Source organism: Miscanthus floridulus, chromosome 17 (assembly GCF_019320115.1).
Source record: "Miscanthus floridulus cultivar M001 chromosome 17, ASM1932011v1, whole genome shotgun sequence".
In the NCBI taxonomy this organism is placed as follows: domain Eukaryota; kingdom Viridiplantae; phylum Streptophyta; class Magnoliopsida; order Poales; family Poaceae; genus Miscanthus; species Miscanthus floridulus.
The window spans coordinates 36,032,480-36,051,810 of record NC_089596.1 but is presented as its reverse complement, the minus strand read 5'-3'; the positions used below and the strand labels follow the sequence as shown (position 1 = coordinate 36,051,810).

General features: G+C 44.1%; 1 protein-coding gene across 1 annotated transcript; it reads left to right on the top strand.

Moving 5' to 3' along the window:
- Positions 1-214: 214 nt before the first annotated feature.
- LOC136517513 (probable beta-1,3-galactosyltransferase 12) lies at positions 215-4,861 on the top strand. The gene is made up of 7 exons (XM_066511093.1): positions 215-726; positions 2,070-2,219; positions 2,313-2,395; positions 2,467-2,566; positions 3,309-3,422; positions 3,905-4,047; positions 4,288-4,861. Exons 1-7 carry the CDS (start codon positions 287-289, stop codon positions 4,383-4,385), a joined length of 1,128 nt encoding a protein of 375 aa, XP_066367190.1. The 5' UTR covers positions 215-286; the 3' UTR covers positions 4,386-4,861.
- Positions 4,862-19,331: the final 14,470 nt, after the last annotated feature.

The window sequence follows — 19,331 nt, the reverse complement described above, 5'->3', positions numbered from 1 at the left end:
CGAGGATGCACGAAAGTCAGAAGGGCAATACGATCACATCATGGCAAAATACATGTATTTTAGTTGAGAAAAGTGATTAAAAAGATCAAATGACATGTATAACAAAGTCCCAACGTTTCAAGGGTCGTTTTAACGAAGTCGATGTTTAGAGTCCTATAATAGCGAAGCGTATTGTTTCGCGTCCTATAATTGCAATTTTTTCGATCAGATCAAACCATCTCAACCTCCTCTGCTTCTTGTTCCTTGTCTCTCCTTCTAGAACCATCGGGAAGCAACAACCGTAGCAATGCCGCTCCACCACCCCAAACACCGCCACCATGACGATGACCTCCTCCCCTACCGCCGCTCCGATGATGAGGCTAAGCCACGCCGGCCCTACACCCCCACCTTCCCCTCCTCCCCCGCCTCCGCTAACCGCCTCCTCCTCTTCTTCGCCGTCGCCTGCCTCGTCCTCGCCGCCGCCTCCTTCGCCTTCGCCGTCTCCACCAGCCGCAACCGCCAGCCCCTTCCGCAGCCTCCGCCTACTGTCGCCTTCCGCTGCGGCCGCGCCGAGGACTCGCTCCGCTCCTTCCTAGCGGCCTCCTCGCACGTCAACTTCTCCGCCGGCGACAGGGAGAAGGTGCTCGCCGTCGTTGGCGTACACACGGAGCACGGCAACTTCTCCGCTGCCCGACGCGCTGCGCTCCGCGGTACCTGGTTCCCGCCCAACCCCGAAGGCATCGTAAGGTTCCGCACACTTCCATAAGCTTTGGATCTGGGTAGATTCATGATCTAGATTGCTGCTGCTCATGTCACGTATATACTAGAAACTTCTAGCTGCATTTTAGTATCTAGCTGCTACCATGGTGTGATCGGTTAAGACGTTGCTTGTGCGCTTGCTGTTACTTGCATTTTCCTGCTAATAAGGTTGCTTGTAGCTTAGATCTCTGGGTCATCTGCTCCAACTGCAAATGCTCACTATTTGAGAATACAGTTTTTCAATCGGGCAGGGTGGGGTGAGTCTTACTAACTGGGCCGATTTGATTAATTGATTTCTGCCACTAGTTGCCAGTTACCATAATTTGAATTCTCATGAATGATTGCTAACATGAACAAGAGGTTATGGTGTAACGAGCATATCGGCAGTGATGATAACTTCAAATAGGCATACAAATTTGGTTCCATCATTTTACAAGGCATTAATGAATTATATCATTAGAACTGAAATTTAATTTGTATTGCAATTCTAATCATTTCAAAGCAGGCGTCCTGTGTTCGAAGTACAGTACAAATCGTGGTATATCAGGTGTCATGAAATGCATAGCAGAAAGTATATACGAAGACTCAGTGAAGAAATGAGATTCCATATCCACTGAGTAAATATGGTTTTCAATCCAAAACAGTTCACTTGAAACAAATTTATGTTTTTTGGGTGATTGAAAATAAAGTATATGTGCTATATGGAAAGTATGTTTAGCTATTTTTCTTTCCTTTTTCTTTTTATTTATTTTTTTCTTCTTTTTTGGAGTTCTGAGTGTTGCAATGTGTCTTGAAATGTTCCATTACATGACTCTCTGTATTTAGTTACCGTACTCCTTGGCCTGGAGAAAAGTAGGATAAAATGTTCTACCATTTATTGTTTACTCTTATCACATTTATGGCATAGTGTCAACATAGTGATCAGAGATACAATTCACTGTTTCTTAGTCTGGCCTTGAGTGTGTGTGTGTGTGTGATTATGAGACAAAATAGATCGATCTCTTCCAAATCTAGTAATGTTCTCTGTTTTCCTTTTCTCGCCCTTTTAGTTTCTATATATGGACAGAATTAATCCCCTTATTTCCATGTTCTGTTTTGTGCATCTTATATTTCCTGAACAAAAGAATGCATGGGAAAGCTGTAATGCTTTTGAATGCACAAGAATAAAGGGTTCTTGGACTCGGTGTTCATGTGTCCTTTTGTATTTTGGACAATTCAAATACCTGAATCCAAGTTGGATTCTGACATCTGTGCTCATGTGCAAGAACAATTCTGTTGTATCATGTTGAAGCTTTTGGGGGCTTACTGTGGCCATTTCTTCTGTGTTGCAGTTTAGAACATGGAACTGGATTATCTTTTAGGTTTGTCACTAGACGGCTAAAGGACAAAGATAAAATGGAAGATCTTCAGAAAGAGGCGGATACTTATCATGACTTTTTGTTTATTGATGCTGATGAGGACACAAAGCCCCCACAGAAGATGTAAGTTTGTGTACACTTTTTACCGTTGTATGGTACCTGTGAACTTACATGTGGTTAATCTAATCGGTCCCACTTTTGTTACCTGTCTGATAGGTTAGCATTTTTCAAAGCAGCTTACCACATGTTCAATGCAGAATTCTATGTCAAAGCTAATGATGATATCTACCTGCGCCCAGGTGATGTTAGTGACTATATTGTACAATTGTTGCTTCTTAGACCTGTTATATGACTCATACTTCTAAGGCAGATAGACTTGCTGCTCTTCTTGCAAAAGAAAGACCTCAGCACAAGACATACATTGGTTGCATGAAGAAGGGACCAGTTGTCAATGATCCAAATATGAAATGGTCAGTTAATCAGTTCCTATTCCAGGAAATATGTATTACAAATTAAATGGTCAGTTCAAATTCTGGGACATATGTGGCTTCTATATTGATTGGCATACGTCTCTTTTGCATCCGTAGCATTGTTGTTATTTTTTTACTGAACACAAAGTGACAAAACAAACACGACCAAACCCCCATAATCTAAGAACAGGCATGCGACTGAGCAAAACAGAAGATGACCAAACAACTGAGATAGCAGGCCTTAGAAAATGTTATGGAGGTCTTTAGCCCCAGCTGCACACCATAAGGGATGCTGCTCCACTACTGCCCTTACCACCAAGTTTCAAGTCCCGAAGCCCTGTTGAATAAGCAACCATTGTGATGTTTCCGTAGCTCCCAAACCAGCAAAAGAGCGGAAGTGTTTCAGCCTTTTCTACACTGCTTGTCCACCCTTTTGAATGCATGGCACCACCATCCACAAGAACTATAGTCAGGAACAAGAGCCTGTAAACCCAACTTCTGTAACACAATAAACCACACTGGCATGAGTTGCTGTGAGTGAGTTTGTGTCCCTGGGGCTTGCCTTTTGGCTGGCCTGGGGTGTGTTGTATGGGTTCTTTCCCATTGTTACTTCTTAATATAATGATGCGCAGCTCTGCCGCGTTTTTCGAGAGAAAAAAGTTGTGCTGGATGTTGTCAGCTGCTTGATCCCTTGGCCTTCACATTAATACTATTCTTTGAAGTGTTCCTGTTTAAATTTCAGGTACGAAAGTTCTTGGGAACTGTTGGGTAACGAGTACTTCATGCATGCTTCTGGTTCACTATATGCTCTTTCTTCTGAGGTGGTTGAAGCTCTAGCTACTGCAAAGAGTGATAGGTTGGTCAGTTATAATTTTGTGACTTCTCTTTTCACCTAAAACATGGAAAACTGAAGTGCATCCAACAAGCTTACTCCCAAACTTTAGTATGCTTGTACTTAGACATGCAACATGCTACTGACATTTCATATTTTTCTTGCACTCATGGAATAATTGGATTGACCTTCCTTTTCACTTTAACATGGGAGTGTGTTAATCCAAGGATTTCATGTTAGATGGTCTGTATGCATTTAATTTAAAGATATGCAGGGTACACCCAGATATCAATGTTTTGCATTATACTAGAGTTGTTATTTGTTATCAGCACCAAATGAACTGTAGGGTTTGTTATTTATCAAAGCAAAAAGAACTATAGGGTTCATGGTAATAGAGTGTACATGATATTAGTTCAGTACAACTTTTTTGCCATTATTATAACTTCTCTTTGCTCTTTGTTTCTTGTGTATTCAAAATAATCATTATACATCGGTGCGTTTTCCAGCTTAAGGATGTTTGATTATGAAGATGTTACAATCGGTGCATGGATGCTTGCTATGAATGTAAAGCATGAAGACTACCGAGCAATGTGTGATTCAATATGCACTCCTACCTCCATTGCTGTATGGGACAGTAAGAAATGTTCAGGTTTGTCTTCAAATATTAGTCTCATTATCATTGCATTAGGGAAGTCTGAATCAATTTTGCTATCTAATATTGGTACTTCACTGCAAAATTGCTAGTATGTCCATGCTTTTTCATCATTGCCAAGAGCATATTTGATGTGTCAGGACTAATACTCATACTGAAGAATTAACATCATTCCTATTATTTGGACTCAAATATATGCATGGAAATTTGTTGTGATAAATCCTCATCTAATTCCAGGTACTTGTAACATAGCTGACAAAATAAAGCAGCTGCATAACACCACTGTGTGCTCAAAGAGCCCAACGTTGCCACCTGAGGTGGAGGAGGAAGAATAGAACCAAAACAATTTTGGCCCTTCAAAGGGTTATGACGGTGATACTCCAATTGGAGCACTGGATTTGTCGTCGACTCATTTTCATACTGCTGTATCGTTTGCGGGCCTTCTTCCAACAGCGGTGCTGTAGAGTTCGTGGAGAATCGATGCCATCACATGACGCGTAGTATTTTGAGTCTATACTCTATACCCTGGTTGACCAACATAAACAGCAAGCGACCAACATAGGTTCAGATGAAGTGATGTACCTTTTAGTAATTGATGGAACCAATGAGGCACTGTTCGCTTGGCTTATAAACAGTACTTTTTCAGCTAACAAACAGTATTTTTCTCTCACAATAAATCAGTCAATAGGACTTTCAGCCATGGATTATCAGCAAGGGAACAGGGCATCTTGGCTGGATGATGTATGTATATATATTGTACACAGTGACCTATGCGGTCTCATTCTTCGCTGATCAGACCGTGGATATCTTACGATTTGTTTTCTGAGACTGATATGTGCACGCGTTCGTTTTGCTCTTATGCCGTTTGGAGACGATAAACAGAGAAAGGTCTAAGTGTGTTCCGTGGCCTCGTGTGTTAGAACTTGCTATGATCTGGCTCCTCACTTGCCGCCCCGTGGTGTCAAGTGTCAACTGTGTTGGCTGGCCCAAGCAAGCCACGATGGAGGAAGGCACTACTCCCGTGGTTGTTTGTCACCCTGAGGACATTCGTAATGGAGCATTTGATGTTTATGAAGAAGGGCGAAAGCTGCTATGCCTCCGCTGGTGCATCAACTTACGTTAGCTTGTTTGTGTCTAGGGACGTACTGCTAATTGAAACAACGATCTCTTGTCATGGTCATGCACTGCTAGTGTGTAATGATCGTAAATATTTATTCCTTCCTTGATTAAAGAGAACCGTTAGCCTTGTGGTATCTGTTGCCTTTTTTACTCCATCTAGTTTTCTGTTGCGCCCAATGGCACTCTTGCTGTCTTGCACTGCAACTGCCTAAAACAACTGAAAATTTCAATCTACGGCAGCTCCTCACCTGAATCTGCTAGCCCATCGGCCTCAAGCCACCAAAACAACTATTCGCAGAGAATGGAAGCCTTTGTGATGGACTGATGGTGTCTATCAACTCGGCTCACAGATTTGGAGTCGTCCAGTTGTAACTGGTAGGGTTTGCTGCTGAAGACCAACCAAGGGCAGGCTGGAGTGCCAAACCTCTCTTGAGAACATACATGTAGTGAGCAAATCATATTCTCATCTTCCTAATCACAAAGTGGGCGTCTCTCTAGATGATCAAGTCTTGTACGTGACACGATAACAACCAAGTAAAAAATCTACAAAGACCTGGACCCCAAGTCTTCCTTGTTTCACGTTCGATAAATATAGGCCCTATTTGATTGAGCCGTGGATTTTAGAAAAGCTACTGTGAGCTGTGGATTGTGTAAAAGTTGTTGTGAACTGAGAACTATGGGAAAAGCTTAAAGTCGTTTGGTTGGAGGAGCTGTGAAACCGTAGGCTATGTAAGAAATGTTTGTAATGCCCATAAAGGCCTAAGGGACTATTTATATGCAAATTGCTCGTAAATAACTGTTGCACTCACTTATTCGCATGTAAATAATTATTTTGGAAAGGAAAAAATAATTTATTCTAAGTTTTTGTCATATGATCCACATAAATAGAACCAAAAGATAAGGGCTCATCCAATTATGTCATCTCTGAACATAACTATCCTCCTCTCACACTAACTAAAGCATCAGCTATTCTACTACGAATGGTATTCATGGTATCCTCATTCTCCACATATTCACTCTCATCTCCCTGTGTTTGTATTGTGCCACTTGTTTCTTGTACCAAGTATTCCTCATCAGCATCACATCTCTCGAACTCCTTATCACGTAAATTGCTGTCACGGATAAAATTATGCAATGCCAAACAAGCAATGATGAAATGCTTTGAGTACGAGTTGAGAAACTTGGTATGCCCTTCAAAATACGCCACTTCTCCTTCAACACTCCTGAAAGGATCAAGATGCCCAAGAGGGGGGGGTGAATTGAGCTAATTCTAAATTTCTTTGTAATAATTAAATCATATGGTTAGCCCAATTAACCCCTTGTGCCTAGAAAGTGTTTCTAATTGTTCTACCGCACAAAAGACTTGCAACCTAAGTTCCAATCCTACTCTAGCATGGCAATTATATGAATGTAAAGACAAGAATTGAAATGCTCAAAGTAAGTGCTCAAAGTAAATGCTCAAACTAATTAGAGAAGGAGGAACGCGGCGATGTTTTACCGAGGTATCGGAGAGTCGTCACTCCCCACTAGTCCTCGTTGGAGCACCCGCGCAAGGGTGTAGCTCCCCCTTGATCCGCGCAAGGATCAAGTGCTCTCTACGGGTTGATTCTTTGACACTTCGTCACGGTGAATCACCCACAACCGCTCACAACTTGAGTTCGATCATCCACAAGCTCTCCAGATGATCACCAAGCTCCCAATCACCACCAAACCGTCTAGGTGATGGCGATCACCAAGAGTAACAAGCACGAACTCTCACTTGACCACGACAAGCCTAATGAGAAGGTGGATGCACACTTTGCTACTCTTGATCTTCACTAATGAGGGCTCTCTTTGGGATTCTCAAATCTCAATCACCTCACTAGGACCTTGCTCTTCTTGGCACTCTCTAAGGTGATTCTCAGCTGTTGGAATGAGCAAAAGTACCCCCACACACAAGCGGAGGTTGTATTTATAACACCGGCTGAAAAACGAACTGTTATGTGCCTCTGCGGGGTTACCAGACGCTCCGGTCATGTTGACCGGACGCTCCGGTTAGTACACCCCGAACTCCAGTGGTTAAGTGCCGACCAGACACGACCGGTCACGTTTTCCCCTCACTGGAACCTTACTGATGTCGATCGGACGCTGGACCTCCAGAGTCTGGTCACTTGCTGAGCAGCGTCCGGTCAGTAGCCGGAAGCTGATCAGCGTCCGGTCAGCATTGACCGGACGCGTCCGATCAGAATTCTCCCTCTCTAGGACCTTACTGGAGTCAACCGGACGCTGGCCCTCAGCGTCTGGTCACTTCCAGACGCTTTCACCTTGGTCAAATGAACTGACCGGACCTAAGCCAGCGTTTGGTCACACCGGAGCCAGCGCCCGGTCAGTATTTGACCCTCCATTCACTTCCAACTCTCGATCATATGTGAATGAAGTTTGCTCCATTGGATCAAAGGGCTGTTATGCAGCTACCTAGTGCTAGTTTTAACAAGTGTGCACCACACCTAACTCACTAGACTCACCTAGGTCAAGCTACCCGTTCATACCCCCCTTAATAGTACGGTCAAAGGAAAAACAAAGTCCTAAACTACTCTAAGTGTCTCTCCAACTCCAATCGACACTTAGAACTACCGGCCTCAGCATCATGTCATCGTGGAGGCATCTGAGGAATGGGCTGGTAGTCATCATCAGAACTATCACTGGGCTCGCTAGTGACCACCCCCCTCCTGCTGAGCAAGTTGCTCCTCCTCTGTGGCTGCAATACCCCTGATAATATCATCATGCTATGCTGTAGTCTCTGGCACCTCTAGACGACGGTGCGGCTGGCTAGGTGCCTGTGGTGTACTGTGGCGGATCATTTGAGTCAGGTTATAAGCAGGAAACTCTGTAGTGGCGCCACTGTACTCAGCAATCATCTTAGGCGATCTAACTATAACTGCTCTGTGGATAAGGAATGTGATCCAGTGAGCGTAGGGTAGCTGCCTGTGACCTCTGAAGCCCTCAGCTATAGTGTTCTCCATCTCTGACAGAAGATCCCAAATATCAAAGATTGTCTGCTGCATCAAAGAGTTGAGAAGCCATAGCTGTATCCGAGTCAGCCCCTCTATATCCCATCCTCGGAAGTAAAGTCCTCCTCATGATAGCCTCAATCACGCGAGCAGTGGGAGTGAGTTCACTGGGGTTCCTCCACGACCCCTCGCTAAAGGGCTCTGTGAAACAGTGACGAACCAAGTCCGTAGGAGGTACCATACCACCATGGGGGCATCTGGGGGGTGCGATCTATCCATAGCACACCTCATGGAGCCTGACTGGCTGCTCCTGAAGCCTCAATATCTCCCTAACCCTAGTACTCGTCAGCCGGTAGTCTCTGCCTCCGAATGCAAAGTGTATGAACCTGTGCTGGGGGTCAATCCATAGAGTAGTATAGAACTGTCGAACCCAAGATGGAACATACAGGCCTATCCGTCCGATCAGATCTGTTAGCCCTGGCAAATAGGATAGATACGGGTGAATGTGCTCTCCAGCTGCTGCTACTATAGACTCTATATTGCACACTCTCTGATCTGAAGACTGCTACACTATTGAGATAGGCATTATAGAAATCCTCCTGCAGGGGTGTATAGAATCCCTCTGATGCTCTCTCATCCCGCCTGGGTGGAAACCACACCTCAAAGTCCTCGAACCTCAGCTACTGCACCTACTTGGCCGTGGCGGCCCTCAGGTCAAGATGGGTCACTAAAGGTGGACCCTGTGGTCGAGGCGGTGGACGAGAACCCCTTCGCTGAGTGTCGGCCCTCGGCGTGACTAGAACACGAGTGCGACCAGAGCGACGTAACTGTGGCTGTGGTGCCGGCTCTGTCTCCTCGGCCTGCTCACCCTCCTGAGACTGTTGTGCTGGCTATGGCTCATGAGTCTACTATGCTAGCTGAGCCTCCTGAGTCTGCTGTGCTGGCTGAGGCTGCTGCTGTGGCTCCCCCTAAGGCTAAACCTCATCAATGGCAACACACCGTCCTCCAATCATGAGGGTCCTAGCTGGACCACCATGAAGGCGCTCAACTCGCTCAAGTGAAGCCCTCACCTCTGGTGAAAGCTGATCAGCAATCCAGACTCCACTACGAGCGCCTCCTCTCTCGGCACGCTCTGCGGCCTCAGCAACTGCGGTGGCTCTCGCTGTATCTGCATCTGGATACTTGCGCTTCCTTACTGCCAACTTCTTTGTCGCCTTGCCTTTCGGATCTGTAGGCTGGCGAGGCGGGGGCCTCGGATCCTCATCATCGGGACCACCTCCGACATTCTTTGTTCGAGCCATCTAAAGGATCTGAGATGAATCAACTGCCGCTGACAAAGATCAAATGTCACTTTCGAGGCTTGGCCTCGTTTCGTACTCGCGAGCTTGGCTCCGAGTTAACTAAAAACTGTCACTAACATCTCAACGGAACCGGCTCGCTGCACGATAGAATAGATAGGATATACAAATAATTTAGATTATGCATCTAGAGATATGAAACCCTAATAGAGCAAGCAATTAGGTACGAAATTGAAACATGGGCCTGCTACCTAGCGAATCCAACAAAACGATGAGAAGAGGAACGACGCACGGGGAACCACCGAATCATGAGGCAGGGTTAGGGTTCGCGGTGAGCAGTGAATCGATGGCCCTAGATGCAATTGAAGTCAGTGCTGTGATGCCGAGCTAGGTCACAGACGCGGTTGCAATGAAGATGCTAGGGCAAGATGGCATTAGGGCAGGGCATTACCGGCACTGGACGTGGACGGCACTGCTACTGTGAAGGCACGGGGGCTCTGGCAGGGCACTGCGGCGGCACGGGGAGCTGCTCGGAGCTAGGGCACAGGGCGGCGTAGCACGGGGACCGGTGAGCAGTGGTGGGCAGTGGCGCACGGGTGCGTGGGTGGCTGCGGCGGCGTGGGGAGCATGGCGTGGGAAGGCGCTGCACGGCGGCGGTGGTCGCGTGGGAGGCGGTGAAGGCGAGCACAACGGCTAGGGCAGACGAATTCGGCGGCAGCGAATCTGGTGGCTTAGGGTGATGCGATGGCGCGGATGTAGGGAAAAGGGTACGGCGGCTCGCGGTTTAAAGGGGTCCCCCATGGGACAAAAAAGGAAACAGAAAAGAGTCCTAAAACCGCACGCAATCTATTGACCGGACACTCCGGTGGCAGCGACTGGACGCTGCCACCCAGCGTCCGGTCGATTCCAGAGAGGTCCAATACCTCTGGAATCGCGACCGGACGCGTCCGATGGACACCGACTGGATGCAGCTCAGAGTCTGGTCAATACAGCCTTCGTCTTCTCCACACGACTGGACGCTGAAATCCTTCTGACTAGACGCTGAAACGTAGAGTCCGGTCACTCCTTTGCAGCAAGTTCACCTCCTGTGAACTGACCTGACGCTGGACTCTAGAGTCTGGTGCAGCGTCCGATCACTCTTTCTTTAGCAAATCTTCAAAGTTCTTTGTGCTGCCTGTTCCCAATCAAGTCTCAACTCAAATAAGATCCAAATAAACACCAATTGGGACTGATGTGAGTGACATCTCTCAAACCCTCAAGTTTTTTAAAATATTTTGCCTTAGGCTATAATTCTTTTTAAGAAAATAGGCAATAAGAGGGCAATTTGAAGACAAACGACAAAACATCATTCATGCATATGCAATGCAATACTTGTAAGTAAATCTAGTTGCTTGTCAAGTTTGATCTAAGGTTAAGCTTCTTCACACGCTTTTCGGCAGTTATCTTAACCATGTTAGACAAGCCATATATGTATTATGAAACATTAAACATGTTGTATATTACAATGCAATGAAAGGGACAACACAAGTTCAATTTTTAGTGAAGTTGCTAAAATCAAGCACATTGAGCTCATTCCGCAATCTACAAAATGTTGCCTCATCTAGCGGTTTAGTGAAGATATCCGCCAATTGATCCTCGGTCCTTACACCTTCTAGTGATATATCATTTTTAGCAACATGATCTCTAAGAAAGTGATGGCGGATATCTATGTGCTTTGTGCGAGAGTGTTGAACCGGATTATTTGCAAGTTTTACCGCACTTTCATTGTCGCATAAAAGAGGTACTTTATCTAGAACTACACCATAGTCTAGCAAAGTTTATTTCATGTAAAGTATTTGTGCACAACAAGCACCCACGGCAATGTATTCCGCTTCGGCGGTGGACAACGCCACACTATTTTGTTTCTTAGAGGACCAAGACACAAGTGATCTACCAAGCAAATGGCACCCTCCGGATTTGCTCTTTCTATCAACTTTGCAACTAGCATAATCTGAATTGGAATAGCCAACTGATTCAAATATAGCTCCTTTAGGATACTAAAGGCCAATGCTTGGTGTATGCTTAAGATACCTAAGGATTCTTTTTACGGTAATTAAATGAGTTTTCTTAGGATTAGCTTGAAATCTAGCACACATATACACACTAAACATGATGTCGGGCCTAGATGCGGTCAAATATAACAAGCTACCAATCATAAAACGGTAGAGAGTTTAATCGACCGGGTTACCTCCCTCATCTAGGTCAAGATGTCCATTAGTTGGCATTGGTGTCTTGATTGGCTTACATTCATCCATCTTGAATCTCTTGAGAAGATCATTAGTATATTTCTCTTGAGAGATGAAAATCCCTTCTCTTATTTGCTTGACTTGAAAACCAAGAAAGAATGTAAGCTCTCCAATCATTGACATATCAAACTCCTTCGACATCAATTCACTAAACTCTTTGCATGAATCTTTATTTGATGATCCAAAGATGATATCATCAACATACACTTGACAAATGAAGATATGCCCATCAAGCTTCATGGTGAATAGTGTGGTATCAACCTTCCCAATGATGAAGCCCTTCTTAATGAGGAAGTCCCGAAGGCGCTCATACCAAGCTCTTGGGGCTTGCTTAAGCCCATATAATGCCTTGGACAACCTATAAACATGATTAGGATATCTAGGGTCTTTAAACCCGGGAGGTTGATCAACATAAACTAGTTCATTAATAAAGCCATTTAAAAATGCACTTTTCACATCCATTGGATAAAGTTTTATTTCATGATGTGATGCATATGCAAGGAGGATACGAATGGCTTCTAATCTTACAACCGGTGCAAAGGTCTCTCCAAAATCCAAACCTTCAACTTGAGAGAACCCCTTTGCCACTAGTCTTGCCTTGTTCCTCACAACAACACCTTGATCATCTTGCTTGTTTCGGAACACCCACTTTGTTCTAATGACTCTTGCGCCTTTATGTCGCTCTTCAAGAGTCCAAACTTCATTACGGGTGAAGTTGTTCAACTCTTCATGCATGACATTTATCCAATCCGGATGTTGAAGAGCTTCTTCTACCTTAGTAGGCTCAAAGCAAGAGACAAAAGAGTGATGAGCAATAAATGAAGTAAGTTTTTTATGATCAAGTCATTACACCCTTTGATGGACTCCCTATGATGAGATCTTATGGATGATCTTGAAGTAGAGGTGTATTTCTTCTATTGACCACTTGAGGGGGAGGTTGTGGAGCATCAACATCTTGTGCTTGTACCACCATTTGTTCATGGGAGACATGAGTGTCTTCATTTTCTACTCTCCCATCTTTTTCACCATCTTATGGCACACTTGATGAAGAAGGTGGATCAATCACTTGTACATCATCTTCATCATCTTTAGGCTTGATGTCTCCAACCAAAATGTTCTTCATAGCCTTCCTCAATGGTTCATCACCTACATCATCAAGATTCTCATGTGCTCCTTGGGAGCCATTAGATTCATCAAATTTCACATCATATGTTTCTTCAACCAAACTGGTGGCATGATTAAATACTCTATATGCTTTGGACTTTGATGAGTAACCAACAAGAAAACCAATATCACAACGTCTTTGAAACTTCCCTAGGTGTAGCATTTGCAACCAAACACCCTAAAGAAGGAGACGTCTGGCTTCTTGTAGATGTAGCATTTGCAACCAAACACCCTAAAGAAGGAGACGTCTGGCTTCTTCCCATTGAGCAACTCATAAGGTGTCTTGCCAAGGAACTTTTGAAGAAATAGGCGGTTGGATGCATAGTATGCGGTGTTGATTGCTTCCGCCCATAGAGCTTCGGAGGTGTTGTACTCATCAAGCATTATTCTTGCAAGAGTGATCAATGTCTAGTTCTTCCTCTCAACTACACCATTTTGTTGAGGAGTATATGTTGCGGAGACCTCATGCTTGATCCCAACTTCATCACAATAGGCTTCTATGTTTGTATTGTCAAACTCCTTCCCATTGTCACTTATTATCTTCTTGAGCTTCACTTCAAATTCATTTTGTGCTCTCTTGGCAAACTTCTTGAAGCAAGATGCAACTTTGGATTTGTCATGAAGGAAGAATACCCATGTATACCTTGAATAATCATCAACAATCACAAGAAAATAAAGATTTCCTCCCAAACTCTTGTATGTTGTTGATCCAAATAAGTCCATATGAAGGAGTTCTAACACTCTTGCGGTTGACATGAAAGCTTTTGTGGGATGGATATTTGCAACTTACTTGCCGGCTTGACATGCACTACAAAGCTTGTCCTTCTCAAACTTCACATCCTTCAACCCTCTCACCAAATTATTCTTCATTAGCTTCTTGAGTGAGCTCATCCCAACATGAGCAAGTCTTCTATGCCATAGCCACCCAAGTGTTATTTTGGTGAATAGGCATGTCTTCAAGTTTGCATCTTCGGAGGTGAAGTCCACTAGATATAGGTTGTTGTATCTAAATCCTTTCAATATCACATGATCATCATCCTTCTTAGATACAACAACCTCCTTCTCGGTAAACAAGCATTGGAAGCCAAGATCACACAATTGTCCAACGAATAGCAAGTTAAAACTCAATGAAGCAACATATAGCACATTGGAGATGGAATGATCATTTGATATAGCTACTTTGCCCAATCCTTTGACCTTGCCCTTTGAGTTATCTCCAAATGTGATTCTTTCTTGCCCATCTACTTCTTCATCTAGTGAGGTGAACATACGAGGATCACTAGTCATATGTTGTGTGCAACCACTATCAATAACCCAATGACTTCTACCGGTCTTGTAGTTCACCTACACATAAAAGATCAAGCTTTATAAACCCAAACTTGTTGAGGGCCCTTCACCTTCTCAACAAGTGACTTTGCAACCCAAATTTTCTTTGGCCTATTCTTATTGGGAGGACCTAAGAATATCACTTTCATCTTTCCACTAGAATCATTTCTAAGCATGTAGTGAGCATTGAAGGCAAAAGGTCTAGCATGCTTGGGCAAGGGTTGTGGTGGTGGAGTTTGGCACTCATGAGCAAAGTGGCATTCTTGTCCACACTCAAAATATCTCTTTGGCTTTGGCTTGGACTTATGTTGTTGTTGAGCTTGAGCCTTCTTCTCTTGATTTGCCAAGTACCCAATGCCACTTCTATCCATCTTCATGATGGTGTTCATTAGTAGCTCACTTTGAAGATGCTTGCCTCTAGTGAACTTGCTCAATCCAATCTTAAGATGCTCTTTCTCCAACTTAAGCTTCTTGTTTTCTTCCTTGAGAGCATCATTGTTTTTCTCTTCCTTGAGCTTCTTGTTCTCATCTTTGAGCTTCTCATTCTCAAGGATCAAACCATCATCATGAACAATAGTTTCTAGCACAATGGACTTGGTGGTTTTGAGTTCTTCAAGATCTTTCTTGAGCTTTTCATTGTCACTCTTGAGCTTGACAAACTCATCATAATCATTGGCCTCAACCACTTGCTCGCCCTTGCTACTAGAACTTTGCTCAATGCTCTGAATAATCAAGTCATCACATGATGTAGCTATATCAATCTTAACAACATCGTTAGTAGCATCATGTGGCGCATTGGATAAGAATTCTTAAGCAATAACAAGATTATCATGATTAACCTTAAGAGTAGTATATTCTTCTCTTAGCTTGTTGTGGCTATTGATGAGCTCATTATGTGTCCTCTCAAGTTTATCATGTTTATCTTTAAGCTCTTTCTTAGAAGATTTAAGCTCCTTGAGTTTGGATGACATAGCATCATTAGCTTCTCTAAGCTCAACACTGGCCTTTTCGGCTATATCACATTTTGCTAAAAGTGCATCATTTTTAGCCTCTAGCTTTTCATTTTTAGCTCTAGTTTTTATAATGATCTTAGTGTATTGTTTTAGCAATCTAGCAAGATCATCATAAGTAGGTGATTCATATTCATCATCATCACTAGCATGCCCATCATCACTACTATCAACATTGTTCGATACCTTGCAGTCACCCTTGGTCATAAGGCATAGGTGTGTAGAGGATGATGGCGGTGGTGGCGATGAAGATGATGAAGAGTTGATAACAATTGCGGCCACCTTCTCGTTGTCACTATCATCATCGGATGAGGCACTAGATGAATCAATGTCTGTGAGCTAATTACCGACAATGTATGCCTTTCCACTCTTCTTCTTCTTGTGGAAGTACCTCTTCTTGCCATCTCTCTTCTTGTATGGATTGTTCTTCTTCTTCTTCTTCATTACTTGAGTCATCTTTCTTGCCCTTGTATTTGTTCTTGAACTTGTCTTTCTTGGGCTTAGTGCATTGGTGTGCTAGATGACCAAGTTCTCCACAATTGAAGCAATCCATCTCGGAGATTGGCTTCCTTCTAGAGCTAGTGAAGAACTTCTTCTTGCCATCAAACTTGATGCCACTCTTGTTGAGCTTCTTTAGCATCTTGGCGGTCTTCTTCACCATGAGAGCAAGACTTTCATCATCAACTTCATCATCACTTGAGCTCTTATACTCAAGTCTTGCTTTGACCTTTTCTTAGCTAGCTTTGAATGGTAAATCTTTTTCTTTCTTCTTTGTAGAGGATGAGCCATCTTGAGGTGTGATGTGCATGTACATCTCATGAGCATTGATCTTCCCCAAGATTTGTGTCGGTGTAGCAGTGGAAAGATCACCTTGGTGTAGCATGGTCACAATATGTCCATATTTGCTAATGGGGAGGACACTCAAGATCTTTCTTACAACATCGGATGGTTGCATTTGAGTAAGTCCAAGCCCATTGACTTCCTCTACAAGAACATTCAAACGTGAATACATTTTATTAGCACATTCTTTAGGAAGCATTTCAAAAGAGTTGAGCTTTTTTATGACAAGATGATAGCATTCCTCACGCTCACTCTTAGTTCCCTCATGGAGTGCACAAACGTCCGACCATAGTGCATGGGCATCTTTGTGGTTCCTCATCCGATTGAACACATCTTTGCAAAGGCCTCTAAAGATGGTGTTTCGAGCCTTTGCATTCCACTTCTCGTAATTCACCTCATCGCCTTGTAGATGAATAGCATCCTGAGGTTTTGGGAAGCCTTGTGAGGCGGCTCTAAGTATACCAACATCTAGAGCTTCTAGATACGCCTCCATGCGAATTTTTCAATAAGGAAAATCATCTCCCTCAAAGATAGGAGGAGGTCCATCCCCGTGAGATATCTTGCTCTAGGCGGTTAAGCCTAAAAACGTGAGCACAAGGCTTTGATATCAATTGAAAGGATCAAGATGCCCAAGAGGGGGGTGAATTGGGCTAATTCTAAATTTCTTTGCAATAATTAAATCCTATGGTTAGCCCAATTAACCCCTTGTGCCTAGAAAGTGTTTCTAATTGTTTTACCGCACAAAAGACTTGCAACCTAAGTTCCAATCCTACTCTAGCATGGCAATTCTATGAATGTAAAGACAAGAATTGAAATGCTCAAAGTAAGTGCTCAAAGTAAATGCTCAAAGTAATTAGAGAAGGAGGAATACGGTGATGTTTTGCCAAGGTATCAGAGAGTCGTCACTCCCCACTAGTCCTCGTTGGAGCACCCGCACAAGGGTGTAGCTCCCCCTTGATCCGCGTAAGGATCAAGTGCTCTCTACGGGTTGATTCTTTGACACTCCGTCGCGGTGAATCACCCACAACCGCTCACAACTTGAGTTGGGTCATCCACAAGCTCTCCGGATGATCACCAAGCTCTCAATCACCACCAAACCGTCTAGGTGATGGCGATCACCAAGAGTAATAAGCATGAACTCTCATTTGACCACGACAAGCCTAATGAGAAGGTGGATGCACACTTTGCTACTCTTGATCTTCACTAATGAGGGCTCTCTTTAGGATTCTTAAATCTCAATCACCTCGCTAGGACCATACTCTTCTTGGCACTCTCTAAGGTGTTTCTTAGCTGTTGGAATGAGCAAAAGTACCCCCACACACGAGCGGAGGTTGTATTTATAACACCGGCTGAAAAACGAACCGTTATGTGCCTCTGCGGGGTGACTGGACGCTCTGGTCATGTTGACCGGACGCTCCAGTCAGTACATCCCGAACTCCAGTGGTTAAGTGTTAACCAGACGCTGGCAGCGTCCGATCAGCACTGACCGGACGCGTCCGGTCATGTTTTCCCCTCACTGGAACCTTACTGATGTCGACCGGACGCTAAACCTCCAGAGTCCGGTCACTTGCTGAGCAGCGTCCGATCAGTAGCCAGAACCTGATCAACGTCCGGTCAACATTGACCGAACGCGTCCGATCAGGATTCTCCCTCTCTGGGACCTTACTGGAGTCGACCGGATGCTGGTCCTCAGCGTCCGGTGACTTGACCTCGCAGTGTCCGGTCACTTCCAGACGCTTTCACCTTGGTCAAATGAACTGACCGGACCCTGAGCCAGCGTTCGGTCACACCAGAGCCAGTGTCCGATCAGTATTTGACCCTCCATTCACTTCCAACTCTCGATCATATGTGAATGAAGTTTGCTCCATTGGATCAAAGGGCTATTATGGAGCTACCTAGTGCTAGTTTTAACAAATGTGCACCACACCTAACTCACTAGACTCACCTAGGTTAAGCTACCCGTTCATACCCCCCTTAATAGTACGGCCAAAGGAAAAACAAAGTCCTAAACTACTCTAAGTGTCTCTACAACTTCAATCGACACTTAGAACTAGTCTATCCTTAACCTTGTCGTCCATCCTTTGAAAACCGAAACGATTTTCATCGTAGGGGCATGACAACCTTGATTGCCCAATCGATCTCCATTACCGTGACCTAACTTAATTGTTTCTGCAAAACACACGTTAGTCACAGTAATCACGTATTGTCATTAATCACCGAAACCCAACTAGGGCGTAGATGCTTTTAACTCCGAAAGCCCGCTCAATGACATTTCAAAGGGATGAATGCAAGAAATTGAGCACCTCATACTTCCCTTAGGGTGGTCCAGAACGATTATGAAATTCTGGTATATGGTATGTGATTCCTTTGAAAGGGGCCAGATACTCTATTCGGTTTGGAAAACCAGAGTCCACGAGATAATGTTTTCCTACAAAATCAAATCAGTATAAGCAAATAATAATACAAGTACTTTACTGCTACATGGTTGCATTTTAGTCCTTTTTCACGATTATCGCATCTCTGAAATTGAATGAAAAATTTTAGCAAGGCACACCATATCAAAGTATGAAAATCAATATCAATAGTGAGAGTTTAGTTTTTACAGCAAGGTGTTCAGGCCACCATTCATGAGGGCAATCAACAGTTCCCTTTGTCGCGTCCCATCCAAGTCCAATGACATAATTCTTGAACTCCATGAACCATCCATATTCCTTTCTTATGTTGCTTAATTTGTTCTTCAATTGTATCTTTGTCCGCTCGTCACCAATTCTTTCTGCAAACTTAGATACAAGATTTTTCCATCCAGTACTAGTGAAAAGTCCCAAGGGCCTATTCCCTGCTTTTATCTCCCCTTTGCATACATCAATCAAATGCTTCAAAAAGAAATCACTCCAATGTGCCTTGTCACCCATTCATGAATCAAACAAAACAATTTTTTCAGACTTTCTAATTACCATAATACCATGGCATCATTTTTATCATACACATATCACACTATACTGAATGAATAACATGCATCGAACCATTTATCTGAGATTGACATACCTACGTTGTAGATCCGGTCACTGGAGGCGTAGAACGATGGAGCCGGGACATGTTTGGTTGCTGGAGAGGAGCGGACGGCGCAGCTGCAGGGGCTCTGACGTGGAGCCCGACAGGCCGAGACGGGGCGGGGACGGCGACTCTTGGCGGCGGCGACAAGTGGGGTGATGAAGGAGAGGACCGAGCGGCGTCGGAGGAGGTCGGGGC